The sequence below is a fragment of the Camelus bactrianus genome, chromosome X, assembly GCF_048773025.1.
Source record: "Camelus bactrianus isolate YW-2024 breed Bactrian camel chromosome X, ASM4877302v1, whole genome shotgun sequence".
In the NCBI taxonomy this organism is placed as follows: Eukaryota; Metazoa; Chordata; class Mammalia; order Artiodactyla; family Camelidae; genus Camelus; species Camelus bactrianus.
Window position 1 is genome coordinate 100,126,208 of NC_133575.1, and position 24,906 is coordinate 100,151,113.

The 24,906-nt window shown below is 51.1% G+C and overlaps 1 protein-coding gene across 9 annotated transcripts in view; it reads left to right on the top strand.

Annotated features, from left to right (window-relative positions):
• The window catches only part of BCORL1 (BCL6 corepressor like 1), a 59,635-nt gene extending 38,379 nt beyond the window's left edge, over nucleotides 1–21,256 (top strand). For all 9 annotated transcript variants that reach the window (XM_074359798.1, XM_074359797.1, XM_045505474.2 and 6 more), the window contains 7 exons: nucleotides 216–439; nucleotides 4,520–4,741; nucleotides 6,856–7,022; nucleotides 7,866–8,011; nucleotides 14,723–14,800; nucleotides 15,846–15,999; nucleotides 19,198–21,256. In XM_074359798.1, coding sequence (XP_074215899.1) covers nucleotides 216–439; nucleotides 4,520–4,741; nucleotides 6,856–7,022; nucleotides 7,866–8,011; nucleotides 14,723–14,800; nucleotides 15,846–15,999; nucleotides 19,198–19,480 — 1,274 coding nt within the window. In that variant the 3' untranslated portion in view covers nucleotides 19,481–21,256. The remainder of the gene's footprint in view (nucleotides 1–215; nucleotides 440–4,519; nucleotides 4,742–6,855; nucleotides 7,023–7,865; nucleotides 8,012–14,722; nucleotides 14,801–15,845; nucleotides 16,000–19,197) is intronic.
• The last annotated feature ends 3,650 nt before the right edge of the window (nucleotides 21,257–24,906 follow it).

A 24,906-nucleotide genomic window follows, 5' to 3' on the forward strand; every position in this document is an offset into this window, starting at 1 on the left:
GTAGAGGAGGGACTTTGATGTCGAAGCATAGTGTCCAGTGTTGAGAAGTGTTAAGTGGAATTGTCAGCACCGCACTAGGTACTGGTAGTGAATAGTTACACAACTTTGTGCTGAGATTCTAATCCCCAAAGTCCTCTAATTCAGCTTAGAGGAAGGCGTTGCTTTTCTGTATTCCATTTCCCTGATATCCATTCTTTCCTGTTTCTTGCCTTCAGATTTAAAGGCCCGTAAGCAGAAGACTTCCTCCCAAAGTTCAGAGCACCGCCTCAGGAACAGAAACCTTCTCTTGCCCAACAAAGCCCAGGGGATCTCGGATTCACCAAATGGTTTCCTCCCAAATAACCTGGAGGAGCCAGCTTGCCTTGAAAATTCAGAAAAGCCATCAGGAAAACGAAAGTGCAAGACCAAGCATATGGCAACGGTCTCAGAAGAGGCAAAGGTACGGTGCTGGCCAGGGGAGCTGTGGGGGAGGGAGTTGTGAGGGAGGAAGGTATGTAGAGGGGTAGTGGGCTAGGGCAGCAGATTTTCCACAGGCTTCTTGGTCAACAGTCTTCTCAGTAAGTAAGTGAGTGAGTGTGTGCATGGGGAGGATCAAATTAACCCATGTTTATTAAAGTGTTTTAAATTAGTTATGGAAGGCTTGGGGTGTAGATTTGAAGAATGGGAACTAAAGTTAGAGCTAACAATAAGAATTTGCAAACTATAGGGTTAGCCCCTGATGGCGTCTCCTCCACAATCCTTGGATCTCCTTTGAGTTAGGGAGGAGTTAAAGAATATGGCAGGATGTTAGCCTGAATAGCTTGTTAACATCCAATCAAGAAGCTTTTGTCTGGGCTTAACTCAGTGCAAACCAATCAGGGAGCTTTCTGAGTCAATCAAGGTAGGAAACAAGTTGTAGAAGCAAGGATGTTGATGTCCAGACAAAGGTTGCTTGAGGGTGGGGCTGAAGGAATTCCACTTGGGCCAGGTTATAGCTGTACATCCCTAACCCCACTCCTTAGTTCCTTTGCTTCTCATGGAAGCAGAGGAACAAGTAAGTGGGCCCTCATCAATCAGTAGCCAGGCAAGTGTTCTAGAACCCCTGCTTTGGGTCTGATGTTCATGGCATTGGTGTTGAGTTCCACATTGTACAATTCAAAAAAATCACAGTTCTCATTCCTGTGTGAGCTGTACGTTTGAGAAGTAAAGGTTCAGGTTCAAATGTATACCTGTAATATGTATGAGTCTTGACAATCAAAAAAAAAAAGGTGGGGTTCATATTGGACTTGTTTTGGTGGCTGTGATTCTTATGGCTCCTTCCAGCTCCAGAGCAGAGACCCCTGAGAGGCTCTGGCAAAAAGTGGGAGACCAGGTACTCAAGCTTCCCCTTATTTCCCCTGTCTCATTTGGAATCTGGTTCCAGCTCAAGGTACTCAAGCCTATTTCCTCATCTTTAAACATGGAGATGATACTCCATGTCCTTTCCATCTCACAAGGGTGCTTGGGGGAGCAAAGGAGGCAGGGGATGTGAAAGGCTTTGAAAGGATGTGAAGTGCTCTCTCTGAGGTTGGTGTACATTCTCCAGCTTCTGGCCGAGACAAGAATGAGGGGACAGAGGCCCAGAGTGTCAAGGTAGCTGTGCAGTTCCCTCAGACCCCCAGAGGTGGCCAGGGTGGGAGTAGGGAAGTCCGGTCTGTGCTGGTACTCTGCTCATAGTATGGCCCTTGATTCCCACAGCAGCTGTCAGATGTAGGCGCTATTGTCCCTGTTTTGTGGTGAGGAAACTGAGATTTGGGGAGGTTGAGGGTTAAGTTTACTCAAGGTTACTCAGTGGTCCTGAGTGACAGATTTGGGATGTGAAACAGACCTGGCTACCCCTGGCGCATCCCCACCACTCTTTCCATAGGCCTCCACCCTGTGAATGGGTGGTTTCTGTCTGTATCTGGAAGACCCTGGGGGAGGGGGCAGCTGGGCAGGGAGAGGCTCAACCCTGAGCAGCTCTGGAGGAAGGTGGGCATCCCCCTCCTCTGCTTCTCCCCAGACACTCATGGCCCCATCCCACACAAAGGTGACCAGCCCCCTGATATTCAGCAGCACACGCTGATGCTTCTGTCTGGGTATTCTGCGTGGCAGTGTGTCTGCTGAAATGTTCTTCCTGGAGAGATTTTGTCCCTTTACAGGGCCTACTTTCTCCCTCCCACCTTCCTTTCTCTCCCAATCGCCACCACCTGCTCCAATTGCCCCCGTGGCATGGTGCTTTGTAGTGGGAAGCAAGGCAAGGGGGAGGGTGGGGGATGCGCCTGTAACACTGAAGCTGGGGCATTGGCCAAAGACTTCTTCCCATAGGGGCTCTGAGCCAGTGGGGAACAGGGAGAAGAGGTGGCCTCTATTTGCTTCTGCTCCCCCCACTTTGAAGCAGCCTCCCTTATCTCTGGCAGCTGTGGCCCCTAGAAGGAGAGTCACCCTTTGGCTCCTGGCTTGGCTTAGGAAAAACCTGGACACTTTACCCAGCATCATCCAGTATTGCCATTATACACCTCTATCCTCCTGGCAGTAAAGCAGCATTCTACACTCATAGCTGGTGCCTTGCTGCTAGCTATTGTGCCACTCTGCCCTTTTGGGATATGGATGGATAGCAGCTCTTGTTGCCTTGTGATTTACCAGTGGAAACAAATGCCCTGAGCCCTTGTCTTTTCCTTGCTGCCATTCCTCTCCTGGCTTCATGTCTTTCTAGGCAACTTTTCTGGCTTCTCAGAGCTCTACATACAGCTGGCTTGAATCAAGTCAAGAAATATCAGTTACAATGATATGCCCAACCCTGAATTAAGTGCTGTAAGGAACAAGAGAGAAGATGACAATATGAACTCTGCCCCCAGGGAGCTTAAAACCTAGCAGTGGAGGCCAGATTTGCCCGTGAAACAACCGAAGGAAATTAAGACAGTCAGGCATCAGGAATTGGATTATGTGATTCAGACTAGGTGTTCTGGGTATGCAGAGAAAGAGGGCAGTGGGGACCAGAGTGTTGTAGAGTGTTGTAGAGAGAAGACACAGGATTTAAGAGGGATTTGAATAAGTGGGATATATTAGTTATCTATTGCAATGTAACAAACTACCCTTCGATTTAGCAGCTTAACCCAACCATAAACAGGTATTACCTCACACAGTGTCTGGGGTAAGGAATTTGGGAGCAGCTTCACTGCATGTGGCTGGGGGTCTCCCATGCATGAGGTTGCAGTCAGGTGTCAGCCAGGGCTTCATTCATCTGAAGGCTTGACTGGGGCTGGAGGATCTGCGACTAGGGTAGCTCCCTCACATGGATATAAGTTGATGCTTGTTGGCAGGAGGCCTCCTTTCCTTGCCCCGGGGGCCTCTCTAAAGGACTCCTTGAGTGTCCTCATGACCTGGTAGCTGGCTTCCTCCGGAACAGATGATCCAGAAGAGAGCAAAGCAGAAGCCACATTGTCTTTCAGCCTTGGAAGTCACACCCCGTCATGTCTGCTCTCTCCTGTTGGCTACACAGTTCAGCCCTATCCAGTGCAGAAGGGAGGCTACCCAAGAGCTTGAATACCAGGAGTGGGGGGTCAGCAGGGGCCAGCTTAGAGTCTGATGAGAGCACAGTCTGTCTTCTGGCCCCTCAAAGATTCATGTCTCTTTCACATATCCCCCAAAGTCTCTTCCAATTATGGAACCAGCTCCAAGTTTAAAATCTCATCTAACTTGGTCTAACATCATCTAACTTAACCCATCATCTAGCAGATGAGGCTCACTGGGTCTGGTTTCTTGGATACAGCTCCTTGAAGGCAGTTCCTCCCCATCTGAAGTCTCCTGAACTAAAGAGACAAGTCACCTGCCCCTACAGACCCAGTAAACCGTGATAGGGCAGGCATGGGAACTTGCTCTAGACATTCCTGTTCAAAGTGGGAGGAGAACAGAGACACACGGGGCATTCACGAGGAAAGGGCTGTAACATTTTGTGAGTACCCACCTTGTACATTGTTCTGGAGCCTTTCTAGTTCATTATCTCAAAAACCCTGCAAGGGAGAAAGTGAGACTCAGAGAGGTTGGGTCTTGCTGCAGGTCTTATAGCTAGTGGATGGCAGAGGCAGGATTCAAAACCCGATCTGTCTGACTCCCGAGCCTTAGTGTTCTCCAGCCCTCCAGGGGGGCATGAGTGTGATCTGGGGACACGGCGTGGTTGTTGTGGAAGATGGGAAAAGCCTGGTGAGGGTTGATGTCAGGGGAAGGTTTTGGCAACAAGAGCGAAGGCGTCCACACTTGTGTCCACCCCTCCTTACTTTGAGTTTGTGTCTATTTATTTATTGAGATAACTTGTAAAAACCTCAGTAAACGGGGATTGAGGCAGGTAAAGAAGACATGCAGAGTGCCTGAGAGAAGCTGGGATGTCCCTCCATCTCTGCTCTCCAGTCCTTTTGTCACTCCTTGGTTTCGTGGTTGAGGACATGAGCCCGTTAGCATCTGCTGGCTGGGTAGAAATGGATGGGCACCTGTGCTGATCCAGGACAGTGTTTCTACTTTCCAGGGCAAAGGGCGTTGGAGCCAGCAGAAGACACGATCTCCTAAATCTCCCACCCCAGTGAAACCCACGGAACCATGCACACCCTCTAAGTCCCGAAGTGCCGGCCCAGAGGAGGCCTTGGAGTCACCTACAGCCCGGCAGATCCCCCCAGAGGCTCGTCGGCTCATAGTGAACAAAAACGCTGGCGAAACCCTCCTGCAGCGGGCCGCCCGTCTTGGCTATAAGGTGAGGCTCCCCTCCGGCTGCAGGATACCGTTGCCCGAGCATCTGTGGAAAGCTTCTCCCCATTGGCTCTTCAGTGGCCGGGGCCGGGCTTGGTTTCGGGCTTGAGCCCAGGCTGGCCTCCTTCTGCTGCGCAGATGGCCTCTGAGGCAGCCTGTCCCCTGGCATGGTGTGTGGGAATGCAGGCTCATCTGAATGGCAGTTTAGGATGAACATAATTGAGATGGTGGTAACACAATATCATCCAGTATATTCCTGGGCCAGAAATGGGATTTGGGGTTTTTTATGTTTTATGTCTTGAATTTCCCTGTGTAGTGGCTCCCCGACTCAAAGAGGAACAGAGGTGATCACTGCTCCCTCTTCATGTCACCCTCCAGCTAGCCCTCCTTTGGGCTTTCGGTAGTAGAGATGTCAGGAGTATGTTGTGGGGGCAGGGCTGAGCTCACCCCACCTTCTGCTGCTCCCCTATCGATTTGGAAAGAGAACAGGAAAGGAAGCAGGTGTTTATTGAGCACCTTTTTTTGTCATGTTAAGAACTCTGATTACTTCACATCATTTCATCTTCACCATAAGCCTGTGGAGGAAGGTTTTATTAACCCCATTTTACAGGTGAGAAAAGAATAGCTTAGCAGTGTTAAGTGGTGTGTCCAAGATCACTGTATGTATGTGAGTCTGAATTCACACCAAAGCCTTTTTGATTCCCAAGTGCCAGGATAGGGGCGGAAGCCTGACTAATTCGCCATCCTTCAGTCACGTTGTTGGGCGTTTTGGTTGATGTGAACTCCTTGACCATGTATCTTTGCCCACCACACCAATTATTTCCTCAGGATTTGCTCTCAAGTGTGGAGCTCCTGGGTTATAGAGTAGGCCTTTTATTTTTTAAGGCTCCCAATATCCACAACTGACCCATTTAAAGACAGCCACACTCCCAGCCAGGCTGGTTGGTACAGGGGAGCCGCCTGGACAGCGTCTCACTGGCCAGCCACCTATCTTTCTTGAGCACCTAGTGTGGGAGCCTGGATAGCTGCTGCGGGAGATCTAAAGAAAAACGATGACCAACCCTTGTCCTTTAGGTTGATGTTCTTTTACCTGGGGCCAAACCAGCGAGCAGAAAACCATGGGCGAACCAATCAGGACGGGGCAAGAGCAGGTTGGACAGCTTGTCCTGAGAGGGAGGGAGAGGGCGGGGTAGGGGAGGAGCCTGGGCCTGGGGGAAGAGGCAGCATCTGCATTGGTGAGGAGGGTAGGGGGCCTTGTGATCCCCTGGGTAGAGGCAGCATGACAGTTCTTGTATCCAGGAGGCAGCATCCCCACACAAGCGTGCTCACTAGCTCTAGCCAGCCAGCCGGTGAGCTAGCTGTCAATCAGGATGGCTGAGTCCCATCTCTCCAGGGCCTGAAGAGCTGATGAGAGGCCCCTGGTAGCTGCTACCAGTCTCTTTCTTTCAGTAGAGGGGCTGCCTCTCCCCTCTCCTTCAGGTTACTCACCAGCTTCATCCCAGACTAGCTAGGCTGCTTCTAGGTCTGTAGTCCTGCTTCTGGTCCCGTCGTCGCAGCCTGGGGAAGCTAATGATTACTATGGATGAATGACTACACCAGATTCTACATGAAGCAATCTTGATTTGAGGGGAGGGCTGGAACTGACTGCCCTGGGATAAACTTCCAGGGATAGTACAGAAACCAGTTCTTTCTTCCCTGTTCTCAAATTACTGCCAGAGGCTGTGCTTGCCACCACATGCCTGATTTCTCTCGTCTGGGGCCGTCTGGCAGAGCCCCAGAGTAGTGAGCCAGTGCTCAGACAGCTGAGGCCTGAGGGTTTGAGCCTTGGGTGGGCAGGTGAGCCTCTCTGAGGGCCTCACCACAACAATCCACACCCAGATGAGTATTCTTGGTCATGAGAAATGGCTCCCTGTTGCTGGGGACACAGCCCAAAGCTGAGCCCCTGGTGCTGGCAGCTCAGGACTGATGTTGACAAAAGGTTCTGAGATTTGCCTGTCAGTCCCTGGGCTAAAGAGCAGATTCTGAGATTCTTCGGATATTTGGAGAGCTGCGAACCTAACTGGGTGGTGTCCAGAGTCCGGCCTCTCTTAGCTCATGGAGCTCTTCCTGTCGCCACAGGACGTTGTGCTCTACTGCCTCCAGAAAGACAGCGAAGACGTGAATCACCGCGACAATGCCGGCTACACGGCCCTGCACGAGGCCTGCTCCCGGGGCTGGACCGACATTCTGAACATCCTGCTGGAACACGGGGCCAACGTGAACTGCAGTGCACAAGACGGCACAAGGCAAGAGAGCTGCTCCCCTACCCCCGGCTCAGCCGCTCCCTGAAGAGAACCTGCCTCAGTTTAACCCGGTTTGGGGCAAGGCTGGATGAGTTCCTGGCTGGCCAGTCCCCAGTGGTTACTGAGGGGAGGCCAGGCTTGTCTAGGGATCATCCCGTCAGGTGCAGCTTCTCCGGGAAGCCCACTCAGGCACCCCGTGATCGGCCTGGTGGTACACCTTCTCAGGCAGAATCTGGGCTTCAGGAGTTGGGAGACTGACCTCAGGATGACTCTTGATTTGAAATTTATACAGTTGAAAGAAAAGACACCTGCTGTCTTAAGGAAATTGCACCCATTCTCCTGTGCTTTCCCCGAGGGCCTACTTCCTGGGCAAAATTGAGACATGAGGTGCATACTGAGTGGGGGACTTGGATCAGAGGCACAGGCTCTGCTTGGCTGCCTCCTGATGTGTGGGGCCTGGTCTGCTCAGCCCTGCTCCTGGGCAGTCATCTGGGTTTTTCCATTCACATCCCCCACCCCCAGCATCTGCTGTAAGTTTATCCTCAGCCAGGGGCCCATCCTCTCCTGAGCTCCAGAGCTACCAGTAGAGCTCTGTTGTGCCGAGAGATGGTCCCACCATGTGGGGGGGAACATAAGAGAGAAATGGGAGGGGGCAGGAAGAGGGGCAGAGGGGAGAAGGAGATGGGGTGATAGGGGAGTGCGGGCCAGAGGTGGTTCCCCTGCCCTACGTCTTACCTACCTGACATTGGGGTGACTCATTTTACTTTCCCTGATGAGGTGGCCTCAGGCCTAGACCCCCAGGTTCCCACTTGGGCCCTGCTCTCCTCACCCTGTATCACCTCACAGGCCGGTTCACGATGCCGTGGTCAACGACAACCTGGAGACCATCTGGCTCTTGCTGTCCTATGGGGCCGACCCCACACTGGCCACCTACTCGGGACAGACGGCCGTGAAGCTGGCCAGCAGCGACACCATGAAGCGTTTTCTCAGTGGTGAGTACAGCCCAGATTCGAAGCCTCGTTCTTGGGGCTGGCCTCTGATTCCCGAGCCCCTGAGGGGAGGCTCTTCATCTCCCCCATCTCAGGCCATCCCCGTGAGGGGTGTCACACAGTCTTCACAGGCTTTCCTTCCGGTGGCTCAGAAACCTCTATGCACTTTAAAAAGCCAGAAGGTCACTTCCTCTTGTCCTCATGCTGTGAGTGTCCACATCGCATGCATCCTCTTTAGGGCCCTGGTAGCCCGCAGGGATCCATTTTTCCACTCCGTATGTGGGGTGGGCCTCCTTGTGGAACAGCAGCCCCACAAATAGATTTAGTTGCGGGCAAAATGTGTTGACTTGTGCTTTGAGTGGGACGTCAGTTGCAAAGAGGTGACGTTTAACGTTTTGCTTTTGTTTTTGCACTTTCTCCTTGTTGTTGATCAAAGTTGAACCCATGAGACCCCTCCCAGTGCTTTATTCCTCATACCTCTGGCCTGTGGTAACTGTGATGTCCCCTCTGCATCTCCGTGTTCCTTTCTCTTCCTCCCTCACCTACCCCCTCTGGAAAGTGGTATTGAGGCCCATGGCAAGGGCCACAAGCCAACTTGCATTTATTTTCTCATTAGTGGATGACAGCTGTTTGTCTGCAGTTAGATCACTCTACTGAGTTGGGCAGCGAGAAGGAGGGAAGGAGTGAAGTCTACCTTGCGCATGCTCAGTGGGAATCTCCCCAGACTGTACCTCCGGATAAAGGGACCCCGCCTCCTTCATGACATCACAGCTTGGCCTTGCTCTAGCAGTGACTTGTTCAGGCTGCCTAGGCAGCAGTCGGATGGAACAGCTGAGAGTTATGTCACGGATCCTCCTTAGAGGCTTCAGTGTCCATTGTAGCGCTCCCCCCACTGGAAGCCCACAGGAGCAGGGATTTGCCGGAGGCTGCTCCCTCTCACCTGGGCTGTAGCCTCAGCTAGTCCTGAACACCCCCCAACCCCAAGAGATACAGTCCTGGGCTCCCAACCAGGGGTGCATTTGTTTATTGAACAAAGGTTAACTAGGTAGCTGATGATGGAGGAAGAAACAAAGGAACCTGAACTAAAGGTCCCTGTGGAGGGAGGACCAGGTGGGAAGCGCCATCTACATACTCATAAAAGCTGGAGGGGTGGCAAGGAAAGGAGACCGCTCAGGGAGGCCTTGACTCCTGCTCATCAGTCCCCAGTCAAGCTGAATAATCCCTGCCGTTGCCGGTGCAGGCCTCCCGTTCCACAGCAGGATCTAGCCCCTCTGGCTAGGGCCAGGAGCTCTGCCTTTTCCTTCTGCCAGCTCTGGGGTCCCAGGCCCCTGTCCTTGAGGGGCGGAGTCGCTTGGGGATGGTCCTTCAGTCATTTGTCCTGGGCCCGTGAAGTGTCTCATTCACTTCAGTTGAGCCATTGCTGGGCTCAGGGCAAGCCACCCTTCGTGGTCTCTCCCCAAACCACATGCGCCACACGCACTCCCTCCTGCACAAGCACACGCACACGTGGTGGTGTCTGCATCCCACTCCATTCCTAGGAGAAGCTGGCACACGTGACTGTCCAGAGCATTTCAACATGACAGAAGCACCACATGAAGCTCCATCTCTGATCCGCAGGTCTCATCCAGTGTTCTCTCTGGGCGGGACACTGCCCTCCTGAGGGCTTGGGGTCCCAATAAAGCTATCTCTGGCCACCTAAGTACACAGAGTTGTCTTCCCCAGCCCCTTCTCCAAAATCCCCAAGGAGTTAAATGTTGAAACCATTTTCAGTAGTTAAAAAATTAGAAATAAACACGTTTTTCTCTCTTCTTATTTCTGTTAACTAATCCCAACTACTAGAAAGCCTTTTGATGCCTCCTTAAACTAACTCCAATGCTTGTCTGGGTTGCAGAACCAAGAGAAGACTTTTCTTAATTCTGGCACTTCCTAGTCTGCCCAGGCTGAACACCTTCATTCGAATCTTGACATTGTTTCTCAGCTTTACGGGCACGAAACTATACTTATAATGGGGGCCAGGAGCTGAAAGGAGTGTTAAAACTGGGGCACCTCTTTTCCATGCAAGTATCGAGTGACACTAAAGGCAGAGATCTGTTTGACTGGCTGGTAGGGAAAGTGCTAGCAAGTGGGCTAGGGCCTGGGCCTGACACCCCAGGGAGGCAGGCAGCGGCAGGAGTCAGCAGGCTCCGGGAGGAGAGATTTGAGTCCAAAGGCAGTTTTGTGGGCGATGAGAAGTTAATACTCAGGATCTACCTTTTTTTCAAATTGAGGGGAAATTCACCTAACAGGACCATTTTGAAGTGAACAATTCAGTGGCATTTAGCACATTCACAATGTTGTGCAACCGTCACTAGGAGCTTTTTTGATTCCTTGAACCGAGTATTTCTCTTTTTACATTCATGTACCCCTCCCCCCGTCCCAAATTGCAAGGAACCAGTGGTAAAGCGGCTTGCAGGAAGTACCCTGAGGTTGGAGGCTGCTGAGCGGTTCCCTCCACTGCCCCACCTCCCCAACCCCTACACCTGGTTGCAAGTGTGTGGACTTCTGAATGTTTTCTTTTACCTTGCCTGTCTGGCTGAAGTATTCAAAAAGCTTTTTGCTTTTCATTCCCAAGCATTTGCCTGACCAAACTCTCCACAGATCGTCTTCTTCCTCCCCTAGTGGAGATTCCACTGGGCAGAAAATGAAGGTGAATCCCTGTCAGGTGCAAAGGGCTCCGTTTTCTGCAGGCGGGAAAACGTGAGCCAGGGCGTCAGGGTTATGCCTCGTGTAGAACTTCTTTCGTTTTGTGCAAGTCTCCTGTTCTGGAAAGGTCTGGGAATCAAATCGTCGCTTAAATACACAAAGGAATGTCAGTATTTACAGGTATTCTGGAATAAATTCTTTTGTAAAGCAGAACATGCTGGTAATTTGTGTGGATTGAAAATGTGGATGTCCTTAGATTGGGTTGGCTTAATGTGAGGCCTATTTCTCCTGAAGGGAGAGCAGTACTCTTTGTGGTCATTCACCCCTGCATTGATAGGGCACCTGTTAGGTTTCAAGTACAGTTCTGGGTACTGGAGGCTAGATAGTGACTCCTTTCTCTCTCATCCTTGGGCTTGGAGCATGCAGCCATCCAAACCCTCCAAGAGGCCTTTCCTTGGGCCAGATCACAGGCAGACATGTAACTGATTTGCCTTTGACCCTATGAAGAAAAGAATAATAACCAAGCTAGCCAAGGGAAAACAGATTCGTTTTTCGTCCTCTGTCGGAAAGAATGTCTGAGCTGGGGGAGCTGCAGTTTGGTTTGGGGCATCGGAGGAAGTATCAGGACCGCTTTTCCTTCCACTGATGAAAAGGTTAGCAATTTACCACTTGAGGTCATTGAATCACAGCTTTTTGTTTTTCCTGCCAGAGACCTCAGCCGTATGACCCCATGTCGAAGACTGCTTGTTTTTTTGTTTTTCTCTCCTTTCATGTCCCTCAGCTGGTGATTTGGTAGAGATGGGGAGGGGTATGAATGGGACCCTGAGAATTTGAGAAACTTTGATTGCTAGGGTCACTGCTCACACTGAGTACTTAAAATTTTTTTTAATCGAGGTGAAATTCACACAACATGAAATTAACCATTTAAAAGTGAACAATTCAGTGCTGTTTAGTGTGTTTACAATGTTGTACAACCACTACCTCCATCTAGCTCCAAAACATTTTCAAGGGGAAGTGTTGGTGGTATAGTGGTGAGCATAGCTGCCTTCTAAAACATTTTCATCGCCCCAGAATGAAACCCCGTACCCATTAAGCAGTTGCTCTCCATCACCCCCACTCCCCTTGGCAACTACTTTGTCTCTGTGGATGTGCCCATTCGGGACATTTCATCTAAATGGAATCATACAATATGGGGCCTTTTGTGTCTGACTTTGTTCACACAGCATCATGTTTTCAAGGTCTGTCCATGTATTAGCATGTTTTTAAGGCTGAATAATATGCCTTCATATGGATAGACTACACTTTTTTTTTATCCATTCATCAGTTGGTGGACATTTGGGTTGTGTCCACCTCTTGGCAACTATGACTAGTGCTTCTACAAACATTCATTGTACAAGTATTTGAGTACGTGTTTTCAGTTCTTCAGGGATAGACACCTAGGAGTGGGATGGCTGGGCTGAGGATAGTTTTTGAAGGCAAGGATAAGAGAAAAGAACTGAAAGTTAAGACAGGGCAAAGGGAGAATCAAAGAAAAGGGAAGTCACTCTTCATCCTAATTGTACATGAAGACCTATGAGGAAGCGTGCCTCGAAGCTGCCCCTTCCAGCAGACCTTGACAGTTCCTCTTGTGTGCCACCCATGGGCCTGTTCTGACTTTTGCATCTTTGCTCATGCCAGTTAATTGTTAGCTGTCTCAAAAAGGCAAATTGATGTGCAAATGACAAAGATTCGTTGTTAGTGAGGAGAATTAGAGGAATGTGCCAGGGACTCTGAAGGCAGCTCCAGGAGAGGAGCCCCAGCAGTGTGGTGAGTGAGGGCTGCTCCAGTTGAGTCCTTGTGTGACCTCTGTGCGGACAGCAGCCATTCGAGTGCATATGTTCTGGCACATTGGTTAACAAGCATATGACTTTATAGTCCCACCTTGTGCTAATTTCTCCCACCCTCCCTTCCTTTCTTCCCCATATATTTATTATGCTCTTACTGTGTGCCAGGCACTGAGCTTAGTTACTAGGGAGACAGTGATGAACAAGACAAACGTGGTCCCTGCCTTTTGGGAACTTACGGTCTCATTCCTCTGTCTCTCAGGACATCTAGCATGGGGCCAGGCACAGAATAGACACTTCCCTAACTGACAGATTTCTTTTGGAAGAAGCTACTTCCAACTCTTAAATGGCACGGGGTACAGAAGAGCAAAGAGGCTGGCAGCTGCAACCTCAGAGTTTCTTCATGGAATGCACAAAAGATCTAATGGATGTGACGATAGGTCTTCCATTCTGGCTGCTCAGCCATTACTTTGAAAGCTTCTCCCTGACTGCCTTTTCCTCCTGGAAGAAGCCCTTCATCTCCTAGAAGGTTGCTAAAAAACTTTCAGTAGCTCATAACAGCTGATAGGCATTTGTGCTGATAGACTGTGTAACCCGAAGGGAAGGTATATTGGAGTGTGGTGGTGCATTCCTTCAGGAGCTTAGCTCTGCTCCTTTAAGAGTGGCTGCTCACTTCCTCCTGGGATCTGGTTTTCAGGGGGCACCCTCGCCTCACCTGAGCCCTTTGAACTCTTCTGTCCTGTTGCCCAGGTGTCACTTGAGGGCTGGCGGCAACCATTCACAGCTATGTCAGCTTTCCAACTGTACTACATGGCATATTGGCAACTGCTGGGCCATGTGCCCACAGACGACAAGTTGAATTTGTCGTGGAAACCTGATTTTTGTCCACATGGGGCTGAGAGGTGAAACAATTCTACTACGTGATGCTTGGCTAGGAAAGAAGGAGACTAAGGGGTGACCTGATGTCTGTTCTCAGATCAAGTAAGCAAAAGGTAGTTGAAAATGGTTTTCATTGTGGTAAAACACATAAAATTTACTGTTTTAACCATTTTAAAGTGTACAATTGAGTGACATTAAGCGCATTCACAGTGTTGTGCAGCTATTACCACTATCAAGTTTCAGAACTTTCTCATCGCCCCAAAAGGAAACCCTGTGCCCATTAGGCAGTCCCTCTCTGTTCCCTGGCGACTGCCAGTCTGCTTTCTGTCTCTATACGTTTGCCTGTTCTAGAAGTTTCATATACATGGAGTTGTGTCATATGTGTCCTTTTGTGTCTGGCTTCATCTACTTAGTAGAATGTTCTCAAGTTTCATCCATGTTGTAGTGTGTATCTTACTTCATTCCTCCCAATAGCTGAATAATATTCCATTGTCTACACATACCACATTTTGTTTATCCCTTCATCAGCTGAATGACATGTGGGTTGTTTCCACTTTTTGGAGGTTGTGAATAGAGCTGCTATGGAATATTCATGTATAAGTTTTTGTTTGAATACCTGTTTTTAATTCTTTGGGGGTACATACCTAGAAGTAGAAGCAAAAGGTTTTTATGAGGATAAACTTGGCCATTTCCCCCCAAGTTTTCGAAGACAAAACAGGATCCTTCCTTATCTTACTTTTAAATTGGTGAGATCATGATTGGATACATGAATGTTGTGACCAGCAGGGCATTAAAATCCTGGGCCAGGTCTAGGGTTCTGCTTGCGGAGTAATTCCTACCTCATTGTAAGCAGGGGTCCTAGGCCTAAGTGCCTTCAGGCTGCTCATGTTAGAGAGCAGCATGGACTGGGTGGGGCCTGCTGAATTGGAGAATGCACATGTCACCTCTCCCTCCAGCCAACGGTTGACATGCAGGAATGTGGATGCAGTGTTGCCAGATCTTCTGATTTCTTTTCCTGGAGAAAAGCTGGAAATCTAAATTTTTAAGTACAATCTCCCAATTTAAAAATGTTACAAGTTAATTAACTTGGGGGGGTTTCAAACACTGGGCCACAACCCAGGTGGTCAGTGGGCTAGATTTGGCTCCTGGCTGCTGGTTTGTCACCTCTGAGTGACAACAGGAAGCGGGTCTCTCTTGGGTCGCTCCCAGTCCCTCTAGTGGTCCTTCCTTTCCTTCTCCCATTCTTCTACCCACAAATGGATGGACTTTGCGTTTAGGCTCCTTCTCCAGCCTGCCCTCCTGTTTTCACCGCCTTCTCTTCTTTCATTAGATCACCTCTCGGACCTCCAGGGCCGGGCAGAGGGTGATCCTGGCGTGTCCTGGGACTTTTACAGCAGTTCTGTGTTGGGTAAGCTTTAAGTGGGATTCTTTCCACCCTTGTCTGTGGCTCGGAGGTGTGGGATCTGCTTTGGTCTCACTGATTCTTCTCAAAGATAGGAGTGACCCTGTGGAGGTAGCCTTCTTCACCTGTTAGTAGCTTACAGACACTTTCAGCCCAGGCCTGCCCCAGAGTCTGAACTCATTGGCCTAAACCAAAGATGCCACTGATTTGGACAAAGCCATTCGTCATTAGCCCCCTACCACTCCCCACCCTGGTTATTTAAAAGATTTCCTCTCTTCCAAAGTCCCCTTCTCTTCCCTTGCTTTGTCCTAACCCTGCCAGAAGCCCCTCTGTGCACTGTCACCTCTTAGTGTAGTGTTGCTCATCTGGCAGCTCCCATTCCCTCCCTCCCCTGCCCCCAAGATGTACACAGAGTTTCTGAGATAGCTGCTGTCTCCCAAGCCCTTCGCCTTCTGGCTGGGGCTTTCCTCTGTTGGAAGAGCGGTGAGCCTTTACCTGTGGCCATCATCCAGCATTCGTGCATTGGGCCAGAGGCTGCAGATTGTAGGAGGTGCCCACTCCCAAGTTTGGGGGAGGCTGGAGCAGGAGAAGGTTGGGCTGGAATGAAACAGGCCACACCCAAACACACAGCTGGGGAAAGAGACAGGCTGAGCCCCCTCCAGGCTTCGGTGGACCCCAGCAGGCAGTTGGGCACCTTGGGAAAGCTGCGGTGTGAAGGGCAAGTGTTTTCCCTTGCCTTTGACTGCTGATGGTCTTTGCATGCTCCCATCCCCAACGGTTGGGCAGCACATCCTTCACACCACCTTGCTTTTTTCCAGTTGAAAGGTAGAGTGGAATGGGTCTGTGGCCCCAAAGGTACTGCCTTTTGGGGCTAGAACTTTCTCATGCCTTCCCAAGTCCCATGTGAGCCATGGGATCAGAGACACTTGGCCCGACCAGGGGTCTAGTTGTTTGTACCCACCGTCACATCCCCTTATCTTGTTGGAGTATTTCTTTTCTTCAGTTTTGTGCATGTAGCTAAGTCCTAATTCCCTGTATGATGTCTTTACAGAGGAAAAAGATGGGTTTGCCTGTGACCTCCTACATAATCCTCCTGGGAGCTCTGATCAAGAAGGAGATGATGTGGAAGAGGATGATTTTATGTTTGAGCTCTCAGACAAGCCTCTGCTCCCTTGCTACAACCTCCAAGTGTCAGTGTCCCGCGGGTAAGTGCCAGAGATCTCAGAGATCTCAGAGACCTATGGGGACCCAGCGCTGGGATCCTGGCAACCCTGGCCCGCCTCCCTGGGAAGGGTGGAGTTCTCCAGAAGGAAGCTGAGACCTGGAGGACAAATGCTAGAGCATAGGAAAGATAATATCGGACCAAGTCCAGCCTGACTTTCCAGCCCAGATTAGTTATGTTCAGAACAGAGGCTGTAAGCTCTAGGTACACCGACTGTGTGTATTTTCCAAAACCGAAATCCACATTCACTCTCTGAGAGATTTTTGTGCTGTTCCTGGGTGTAAGAGATGTTCTGGGAGATATTTGGGCTGGTGAACTATTAGAATCTCTGGAATATTTTTGTGGTTTCTGGGGACAACCAGACAGAATATTTGAAATTGAGATTCTCAGAAAAGCCGGGACATATGGTTGCCATAGCTATGGGGCCACTGGGGTCCTTAAGTAATCCACAGGCTGGTTTCTCATTGCCTTAATGTTGGTGAGATGATGGCATTGGTGCTGTCCTCTCAGATTACCTTGCATATTATAACAAAGATCACCCATTTTTGGAGACTAGAATGTACTTGATACTGAACATTAGACTGAACCCAATTTAACCTTTATTTGATGATTCAGAAGGGAGTTCAGCAGCCCACATGGCCATGGCTGTGCTGGTTAGGGTGATGCAGGATACACTGTCCTTTTGTTCTTAGCCTCCATCATTAAATGTCATGTTCTCGGTGTTTTCACATATTTCAAATACCTTTGCAAACACTTTTAAGGATACTTTTTCTTTGATATCTATTTTTAAAATATCAGACCCTATATTTTTTAAGTGAAAGCACATGAAGTGCTCATGATAGAGGGCTGGACAACGGATTAGGGACCCTTTGCATGAGCCCGTCAGTTGAGGACTCTAACCACTCAACCAGTTTCTTTTCATCCCTTCCCCCCCACCCTCAGCCTGATAAGAATAAAAATAGCCTATATGATGACGCTAGTAGGGATCAAGTTTCAGGGGCTTTGGGTCTTATTCTTCTGGGCAAAAGTTGATCCCTGAGGGTGGGGCTGGGCCTCTGGGATATAGTATTGCACAATTAATTAATTCCTCCAAAGTATTCAGCACCTCCTTCTCTGAAACAGGATCTTGGGCCCCAGGCAGTAAAAGGACCAGGGTAGTGTGCTTTAAGTGCAGACAGAACACAGGGCAACCAAAGGCTGCACAACACTCAGCAAGCTGGGTGGCAAGCGGGTTTTGGTTGAGCACTGGGTCTGCAAAGCTGGTTTTCCGGATATCACATCCTCCAGTGCCTCTTCTTAATCTGCCCTTCCCCATGGCTGCAGCACGATGTGAAACTTTATGTTCTTCAAGAAGTGGAGGAGGATGTAGAATGCTGACTCTGAGGCCCTGTGGGATTCAGAAGTACCTTCTGAATCATCAAAGCAAGACTGAATTCTGATCACCAGTGGTAATGTTCTGAGGGGCTTTTTCCTCCATTTTTTGAAAGTGATGTCCAAGTAGCTGGTATCCATTTATTGTCCCTTTCTCTTAACCCAGAACGTCCCATTCTCTGATTGTGAGAGATTATTGTCATTCAGAAGAAATGTTGCATTTTAGGGCTGGGGATTGTGGGTCTGGGTAGAAGTTTTAGGTGCCATACAGAAACATGTCTTAAGCATTTGCACCAGGTCAAACCCTGAGGGCTGGAATACAGCTCTGGCCTTCAAAGAATCTCCAGTCTAGTGGAAGAGACAGACAGGTATACAGTTAACTCTAATAAAAGACTAAATGTCCTCAGCAGATTTATTATTGTAAAAAACTCAAACAGTTCAGAAGGGTGTCAAGTGAAAAATGAAAGTTACAGTCCACCCCAAGTCCCCATTCCTGTGCTACAGAGAGAACCACAGTTTACATTTCTTTTATATTCTTTCCGAAGTGGGCTCTGTCATAAGTATAGTAGGGATATAAATACAGCACCACGGGACCAGGGAAGACAGGACGAGCAACCAGTTACATCAGGGGTGATAGGGAGTCTGCGCTGGGCCAGAGAGGAGAGGAGGATGGAGAGTGTGGCATGAGCAAAGGCACTGAGACATTCAAGTTGAGAAAATTCAGAAAACAGAGCTAGTCCTTCATCAGATGGCTGGCACTTGGTGGAATGGGGGATACAGGAGGTGTGTGTGTGTGAGATTGGGTGGAGATTAGGCTGAAGGGGTTGAGTGGGGTCATGTTTGGAAGGTTTTGCAAAATATCACACTAAAGAGTTTGAAGGGTTGAAGTTTTTTTGCTGTAGGTACTGGGGATCCATTGAAAGTGGTTTAGGGAATGAGTGAAAAGGTCTGATTTTCTTGTTAGAAAACAAAGAGTAACAGAGGCTCCAGTGAGGGTGGGCGGGGGGTGCAGAAGAGCGACTCTTGGCAGCGGGAAACCAGTTAGGAGGCTGATGCAATACAGTCCAGGCTAAAAGTGGCAAAGGCTGAAAGTGGGACAGGGGAGTGGTGAGGAGGGACAGCCCTGGAAACAGGGACCACTAACATGGGGATGCAGCAGTTCTTCCTGGTTCAGGCAGAACAAGTGTTTGGCCTGTGCCCGGCCTTGCAGCCCCCCTCCCAGCTGTCCCCAGGCTGCCGCCCAGCCGGGTGTGCTCAGCAAAGTCAGACTGGCTGTAGCTGTAACGTGAGCTCCGGCCCTGCAGAAATGATGGTGCTGCCACTGGAGAAAAAACTCGTCTAATGCATTCCAGAGCCAAAGAGAAATGCCTTTTGGATTACCCGCAGTTTAGGCCTTTCTCCACGGCTCCCCCTCTGCTGGGGAAGATCTTGGAGAACCAGGAGGCATGGGAAGCAGGAGTGAGAACAGGAGAGGGAAACCAGACAGGCTGACAGGGGTCGCTCAGGGCAGAACTGGTCCCAGCAGATGGTAAATGCCAGGTCACGGGTGCGGGTCAGGCCAGCTCAGGGTTGTAGGTTCTGAAGGGCCCGTTTCCCTCCCACTGCCACTTTTTGGAAGAGGTCAGTCGGGTTGAGTGCTCACCATTTAGCTGAAAGCTGGGCCTGCCAGTGTAGGGGACAGGAGAAAACTGTCACCACCACCACGCCCAGGGAGCTTGTGGCTTCGGAGAGGACAGCCAGCCCATGTGCTCCCAGCGCCCCTGCCGGCCCCTCTGCCCCTTCCCTCACTCCCATTCTTGCCTTTTTCCAGGCCCTGCAACTGGTTTCTCTTTACCGACGTCCTGAAGAGGCTGAAGCTTTCCTCGAGGATCTTTCAGGCTCGGTTCCCGCACTTTGAAATCGCCACCCTGCCCAAGGCCGAGTTCTACCGGCAGGTGGCCTCCAGTCAGCTGCTGACCCCTGCCGAGAGGCCTGGAGGCCTGGACGCCACCTCCGCCCCGGGCTCCTCTGAGACTGTGGAGCTGGTGCGGTACGAGGCCGAGCTGCTTCGGCTCCTGGGGTCCGACGTGGAGTTCCAGCCTTGGAACAGTTGACCGAGAAAATGGCCCCTCCCTTTTCTTCTTTCTTCTCCCAGGTTCACCCCTCCCCCACCTCCCATGTTCCCCCCCAACCGAGCACCAGACTGCAGAATGAGGCAATAATACGGACCAACAAGAAGCCGCCTTATCAATGCCAGCATTAGTGACTGGATTTTTTTTTTTTGGTTGCAGTTAGTTCTCATCTCCCTGTCATCATCATTGTTGTCGTGGTTGGTGATGGGGGTAGAAAGTTGAACTCCACATCTGAGGACAAGAGGTCCGGGGGTGGTGGGAGGTGGCGCCAGGGTTGCTTGGACTGGCCTCCTTGTGTGTGACCAAGACCAAACCTGGGCCCTGGGTGGCCGCGGCCTGTCTGGAGGAGAAATGAGAAAAGCCCAAATCTCTGAGCGCCCCCTCTGTTCCCCTGTGTTCTTCTGTCTTCCATAGTATTTATTTTATTAGTATTTAATTTGTATTGTTTCATTGGTTTCTGATAAGTCTGTATCACTGTGACGATTTGAGACAACTTGTTGTATTGAGGGACTTTCTTCACCTCTTTTCTTTGTCTTTCTTGATAAGCTCTGGAGCTGTTCCCTCCCTCTGACAAAGTTACTCCCAGGTTTTTTTCCCCTACTAAGGAGGGGGCAGGGAGGGGTGGGGGGTGCCATCGACTTGTGACTAATGAAGGTGGCTGGTGCTGGCCCAGGCTGGGGGGTTGGGGGTAAATCCTGAGGCTTTGGTGCTCACCCCTCCCCCAGTTTTTTCTCGTTTCACCCCCCTGCCCTTTGCAGCAGCCCTGCTGTCTTGAGATTAGTGTTTACTGGGGAGGGGAGGATTGGGGGAGTAAGGGGTTAATGAGTTACTCTAATGGAGGAGAGTTGAGTATGGCCTGAAGGCTAAGGTTGCCCCCTCCTCGCTGTCCTCACTGCTCTCCTCAGAGTGCACAGTATAGGTTTGTTCCTGCAGCTTTCCCCCCTGCATCCCTGGCCACCCCACCCCACCCCATCCTGACCTGACCCTCCCTGGATACTAAGCCCCTCAGTTCCCCACCCCCATCTCTCCCCCTCCCTGGACTCCCAGCACCCCTTTCCTCTCTCCTCTCTCTCCTCCCTCCTTCTCCCTCTGCCCCCAGTCCGCCTTTGGAATCTGCAGAGGGCTCTGGGATTGACTGGCTGCCAGGTGTGAACCCCAGGCCTCAGCTGTTTCCTAGGTGAGGGGAAGAGACTGGTCTCCGGCCAGCCGGGCTCTGCTCCTGCCTGGGGACCCGGGGCTGAGTGCCGCCCCACCAGGCCTCCCAGTGCCAGGCAGGCTTGTTCCCAGAGAGAGAGGGGCTCGGGTTGCTTCCCCATCCCAGACCCCTCCGTGGCGTTGTCTTTCCCACTCGTTCTTATTTTTCTAACAATTGCTATTTTTCCGAACAATCCTTGTAGAGAGTATGTGCCATCCACAGGCGGGAAGGCCTCCCTATGGCCGGCTCTGGTTGGAGATGGTACAGTTTTATTGTACAGGTGCTAAAACAACAACAACAAAAGAAGAATACTGGGGAAAAAAGACAAAAAAAAGGCAAAAAAAAAGCCAGTTTGAGGATGGGACAATCTGTTCTCTGGAGACTCCTGACCCTTGCAGGAGCAGTGGTGGTTATTTTCTTTGTATTGTGTTTGTTCTTTGTTCCCAGGGGGAAGTTCTAGGCCCCCTTCTGTAGGACTGCTCCCCACCCCCACCATACTGCCCAGTTGGTTTTGAACAGTTGTTCTCCCTTTTTAAAAAAAAAATATATATATATATATATAACGTTGAGGGTTTTTTTGGGTTTTAATTTTTGGGTTTGTTGGGGTTCATGGTATTGTGTGGTTTATTTTATGTTTGCCTTTACTTTTTTGCATTCGGGTATGTATTCTGGCTGCCCTTTATGTTTCATTTTAAGCAACTGGCTGTGGAGTCAAAAACACTTGCATACTGAAAAACCCGTGTCAGGGCTTCTGTCTTCTGTCTCTTTTCTCTCCTCCTCGCCTGTATTGGCCTTTCTTTGGTTAAAGAAGATGGGTGGCCCCACAGAGTCAGCGGGGAAACCCCCATCCTGCTTTGCAGTTTGGGATTCTTCTTATGGGTACAGGGAATGAGGACAGGGTGGAGTGGCCAAGGAACATGCAGGGCAAGATTTAGAAAGATAAGTCAGGGACAAATCCTGGGAGTGAGCCAGTGGGGAGAATTGAGTACCTGCCTAGGTTGGGGTAGGGAGGGTGCTGTGCACACGTTCCCCCTCCGCCACAGGAGGAGCAGGGCTGAAAGGAGGAGCGCTTCTTTTAAGTGGCTGTGAGGGATGATCCTAACTCCAGGGAATCACCTGCTAGCCGGCTCTCTTTCCTGCCCTGGGCCCTCCTATGTCAGCCACTGACTTCATGGTCTTGTCACTGCCCTCACTGCCATGCCAGTGTCCTCCCTGCCTACCTACATGGTGCAGGCCTTCATGGTTCTGGTTTCCTAAGAGCCAGCTACTATGGAGGCCAGATGCCCATCCTGGATTTTACAACTTTTTTCCCCACTTCCAAAAAACACTGGTAGAAGCTATGATTCCTTCTGACTGCTAGCTCCAGGATGAGCCTGTTTTACTGGTTGAGGGGAAGGAGATGTTGGGCAGGCCTGGAATGAGGCCCTTTTAAACTATATTCTTAGAGCCTCTCACTGTGGCTACAGTCTCTGAAGAGCCCTGTCACAACACAGGCTGGAGGCGGTGGTCTGTGTGTCCGGCCAGGGGGAGTCCAACCAGCCAGCCCCAGGACTGAACTGTGAGCTGCTTTCTTGGCTCAAGCCCCAGGAGTGGGCCTTGACCCCAGGTCTTTCTGCCGGACAGGAGAGCAGCATCCCCTTTGAGCCACAGCATTAATCCTCCCCATTGGCCTTCACTTCCCTACGTTCTGATCCTGAGGCCTTCGCTTCCCAAACAACACCTAAGGCCATGGGGTGACTGCAAGGATTCAGCTAGGCTCAGGATGCTGTGGGAGCTCAGAGGGATGGGCAAAGGCATGGGGGTGGTCAGAGGGGGTGGGAGAGGTGATGCCTAGTTGATAAGTAGAAAAATAGGAATTAGGAGTGGCAGGGATCTTTGAACTAAGGGGACATCTGAGCACAGGATTGGAGACAAAGAATACGGTAGTATCTGTAGGAGACTACAACCCACTTCAGTGTTACATCAGCTGGAAGGGACAGATGAGGAGGGAGGGTGTAGAAGCCTGTCATGCCAAGGAGCATAGCTTGGATTTTTGTCTTAGGTGATGGGGAACCATGGGCGCTCCTTAAACTGGGTAGTGACAGAAGATTTTTGGTTTTGTTTGAACACATTGGTAAAAATGTACTGAAGGTAGGACAGGCAGAAGGAGGGAAAGAAAGGCAATTGAGATACTAGAGAAAGAATGAAGGGAGAGTGGTGGGGGTACTATAAGGAGTTCCATTTAAGGCAGAAGGGAGATGCTGTGGGCAAAGTCAGAATGACCCCAGAGGAATAGGCAAAGGTCCTTCAGGGACCTGTGGACAGCCATGGGCATTTAGTTTGGGTGCACACATCCCTTTATTTCCCTGGAGAAAGGCGAGTTAAAAGTGGAACCAAAGAGCAGTTTCTTGTTTTCTTGCTTGTGAGTTCCTTTCCCCACACTTTCCCTAGAGTCCTCTCACTGTCTTTCTGCCAGAATGGGAAGATCAAAGCAATAGGTATGGACTGTGAATCCCATAAAGCAGGAAGTAAATCCCTAGTCTGGATTGGGGTGAGGAAGATGGCCTCTTAATTTAATCCTTTCAGCGCAGCCTAGGGGAAAGAGCCAGCTGTTACAACCTAGGCTGACCTTGGGTGAGACAGAACCTAATCTTTCCAGCCTCCATTGCTCCATCTGCCAAATGGGGCTCAATTTACCGACGACGGAAGAGAATCATACGAAGTAACTATGGCTGTTCAGATGAAGTTAGTTCTTCCTACATGCTGAGGTCACGAGCCTACAATTAATGATGGTCTTACCAGAGTGTTCCTCTTTGGGGTGCAGGGTTGAAAGTGCGGCCCTGTTCAAGTTCCTGTACTCCCTGAGAAAGACCGTCTGCTCTCTCTGGATCCCTATTTGGGTTGGGAGGCGGGGTGCGAATTGAGTGGTAAACTCCTGCCCCCTCCATACTCTAGCCTATGACAGAGAAGCTTGTTGGGTGTTTTATCGTGTCCCGCCCCTACAAAGACAAGTGCATGTGTGTTTTAGGGAGGATGGAGTCCGCGGCCCAAGGGCGGCCTGCTTAGCAGCCAGGGACAGGCGCCAAGTGCTCGGGCCTTATGGACCCCGCAGCGGGGCGGGCCGGGCCGGGCTCCACGTGTTCCCGTAGACTACAGGTTTCCACGGCGAGGGGGGCTGGCAAGCCACAGCGTTGAGCCGCCGGGCTCGGACGCCTCCCTGGCCCCCTAGGGACCTGGGCTCTCGCCGCGGGCGGTTGGGGCCCTCCGCGGGCAAACGAGTGTCGCGGAAGCCCCGATCGCTCTCCAATTTCACGGTTGAAAGCGGCGCTCCGTGAAAGTGTAGCTGAAGGCCCGCCGCGATGGGGAGGCGGGCCAAGCAGGGTGCCCTGCGGCTGGGGGCTGCGGCCGGGGCTTACTCCCACCGCCCAGAACAGAGGGGCGGCGGACGCGGGAGGCCAGGCCCACCGCGTGCTCACCTGCTGGTCCTGGAGGCTGGGGGGTTGGGAGCAGACGGGGGCGGGGCCAGGGCGCGACCGGCCAATAGGGAGAGGGCATTCAATCGATTGCCAAATTCCCCCTGGAAAGTGGATGGGGCGGGGGGAAAGTTACAAGCTCCGGAGCGATGGATGGCCTTGGTGGGTGCCAGAGCCGCCAGAGGACAGTTGGGGGCGCAGGGTTAGGAGAGAGAGACGCGAAGATGCCGGCCGAGGCCGCCTCCGCCAGGAGGGACAGACTTCGCCCCGCCCGCCTCTCCCTTCCCGGGCTCTGCTGGGCCACCCGCCCGCCTTTGCCGGCTCTACGGCGCCACCTGCTGGACGCTGGTCCCACGCCTGGCATGCCAAGGCAGAGGCTCTCACAGGCTGCGAATGCCTTGGCCTCCCAGGCCTGGGAGCGGCCAGCAGGGAAATGAGCTCACTCACCTCGGATCCAGCGGCTTTGGAGCCAGAGGCAACTGCCTCCTTTAAAATACGTGATAGGGTCAGAAAGACCTAGATCGTGAGAATAAACTCTTGTCCCGCCCCTGACACCGGGCCGGACATTTCTACCACTCAGTCCCACCCAGGGATGAGGAAATAGCGATGAGTCTCTCCTAGGAAGGGGGCAGCAGCAAAGGGCTGGAGTTCAGGAGTCGCCCCAGGCACCTGGGGACAGCAAGGAGCTGCTGGAAGCAGCCTTGGGCTCCTTGTGGACCCTGTTGTCCTGGGGTGGCCATAGAAATGGGTAAAGGAGGCAG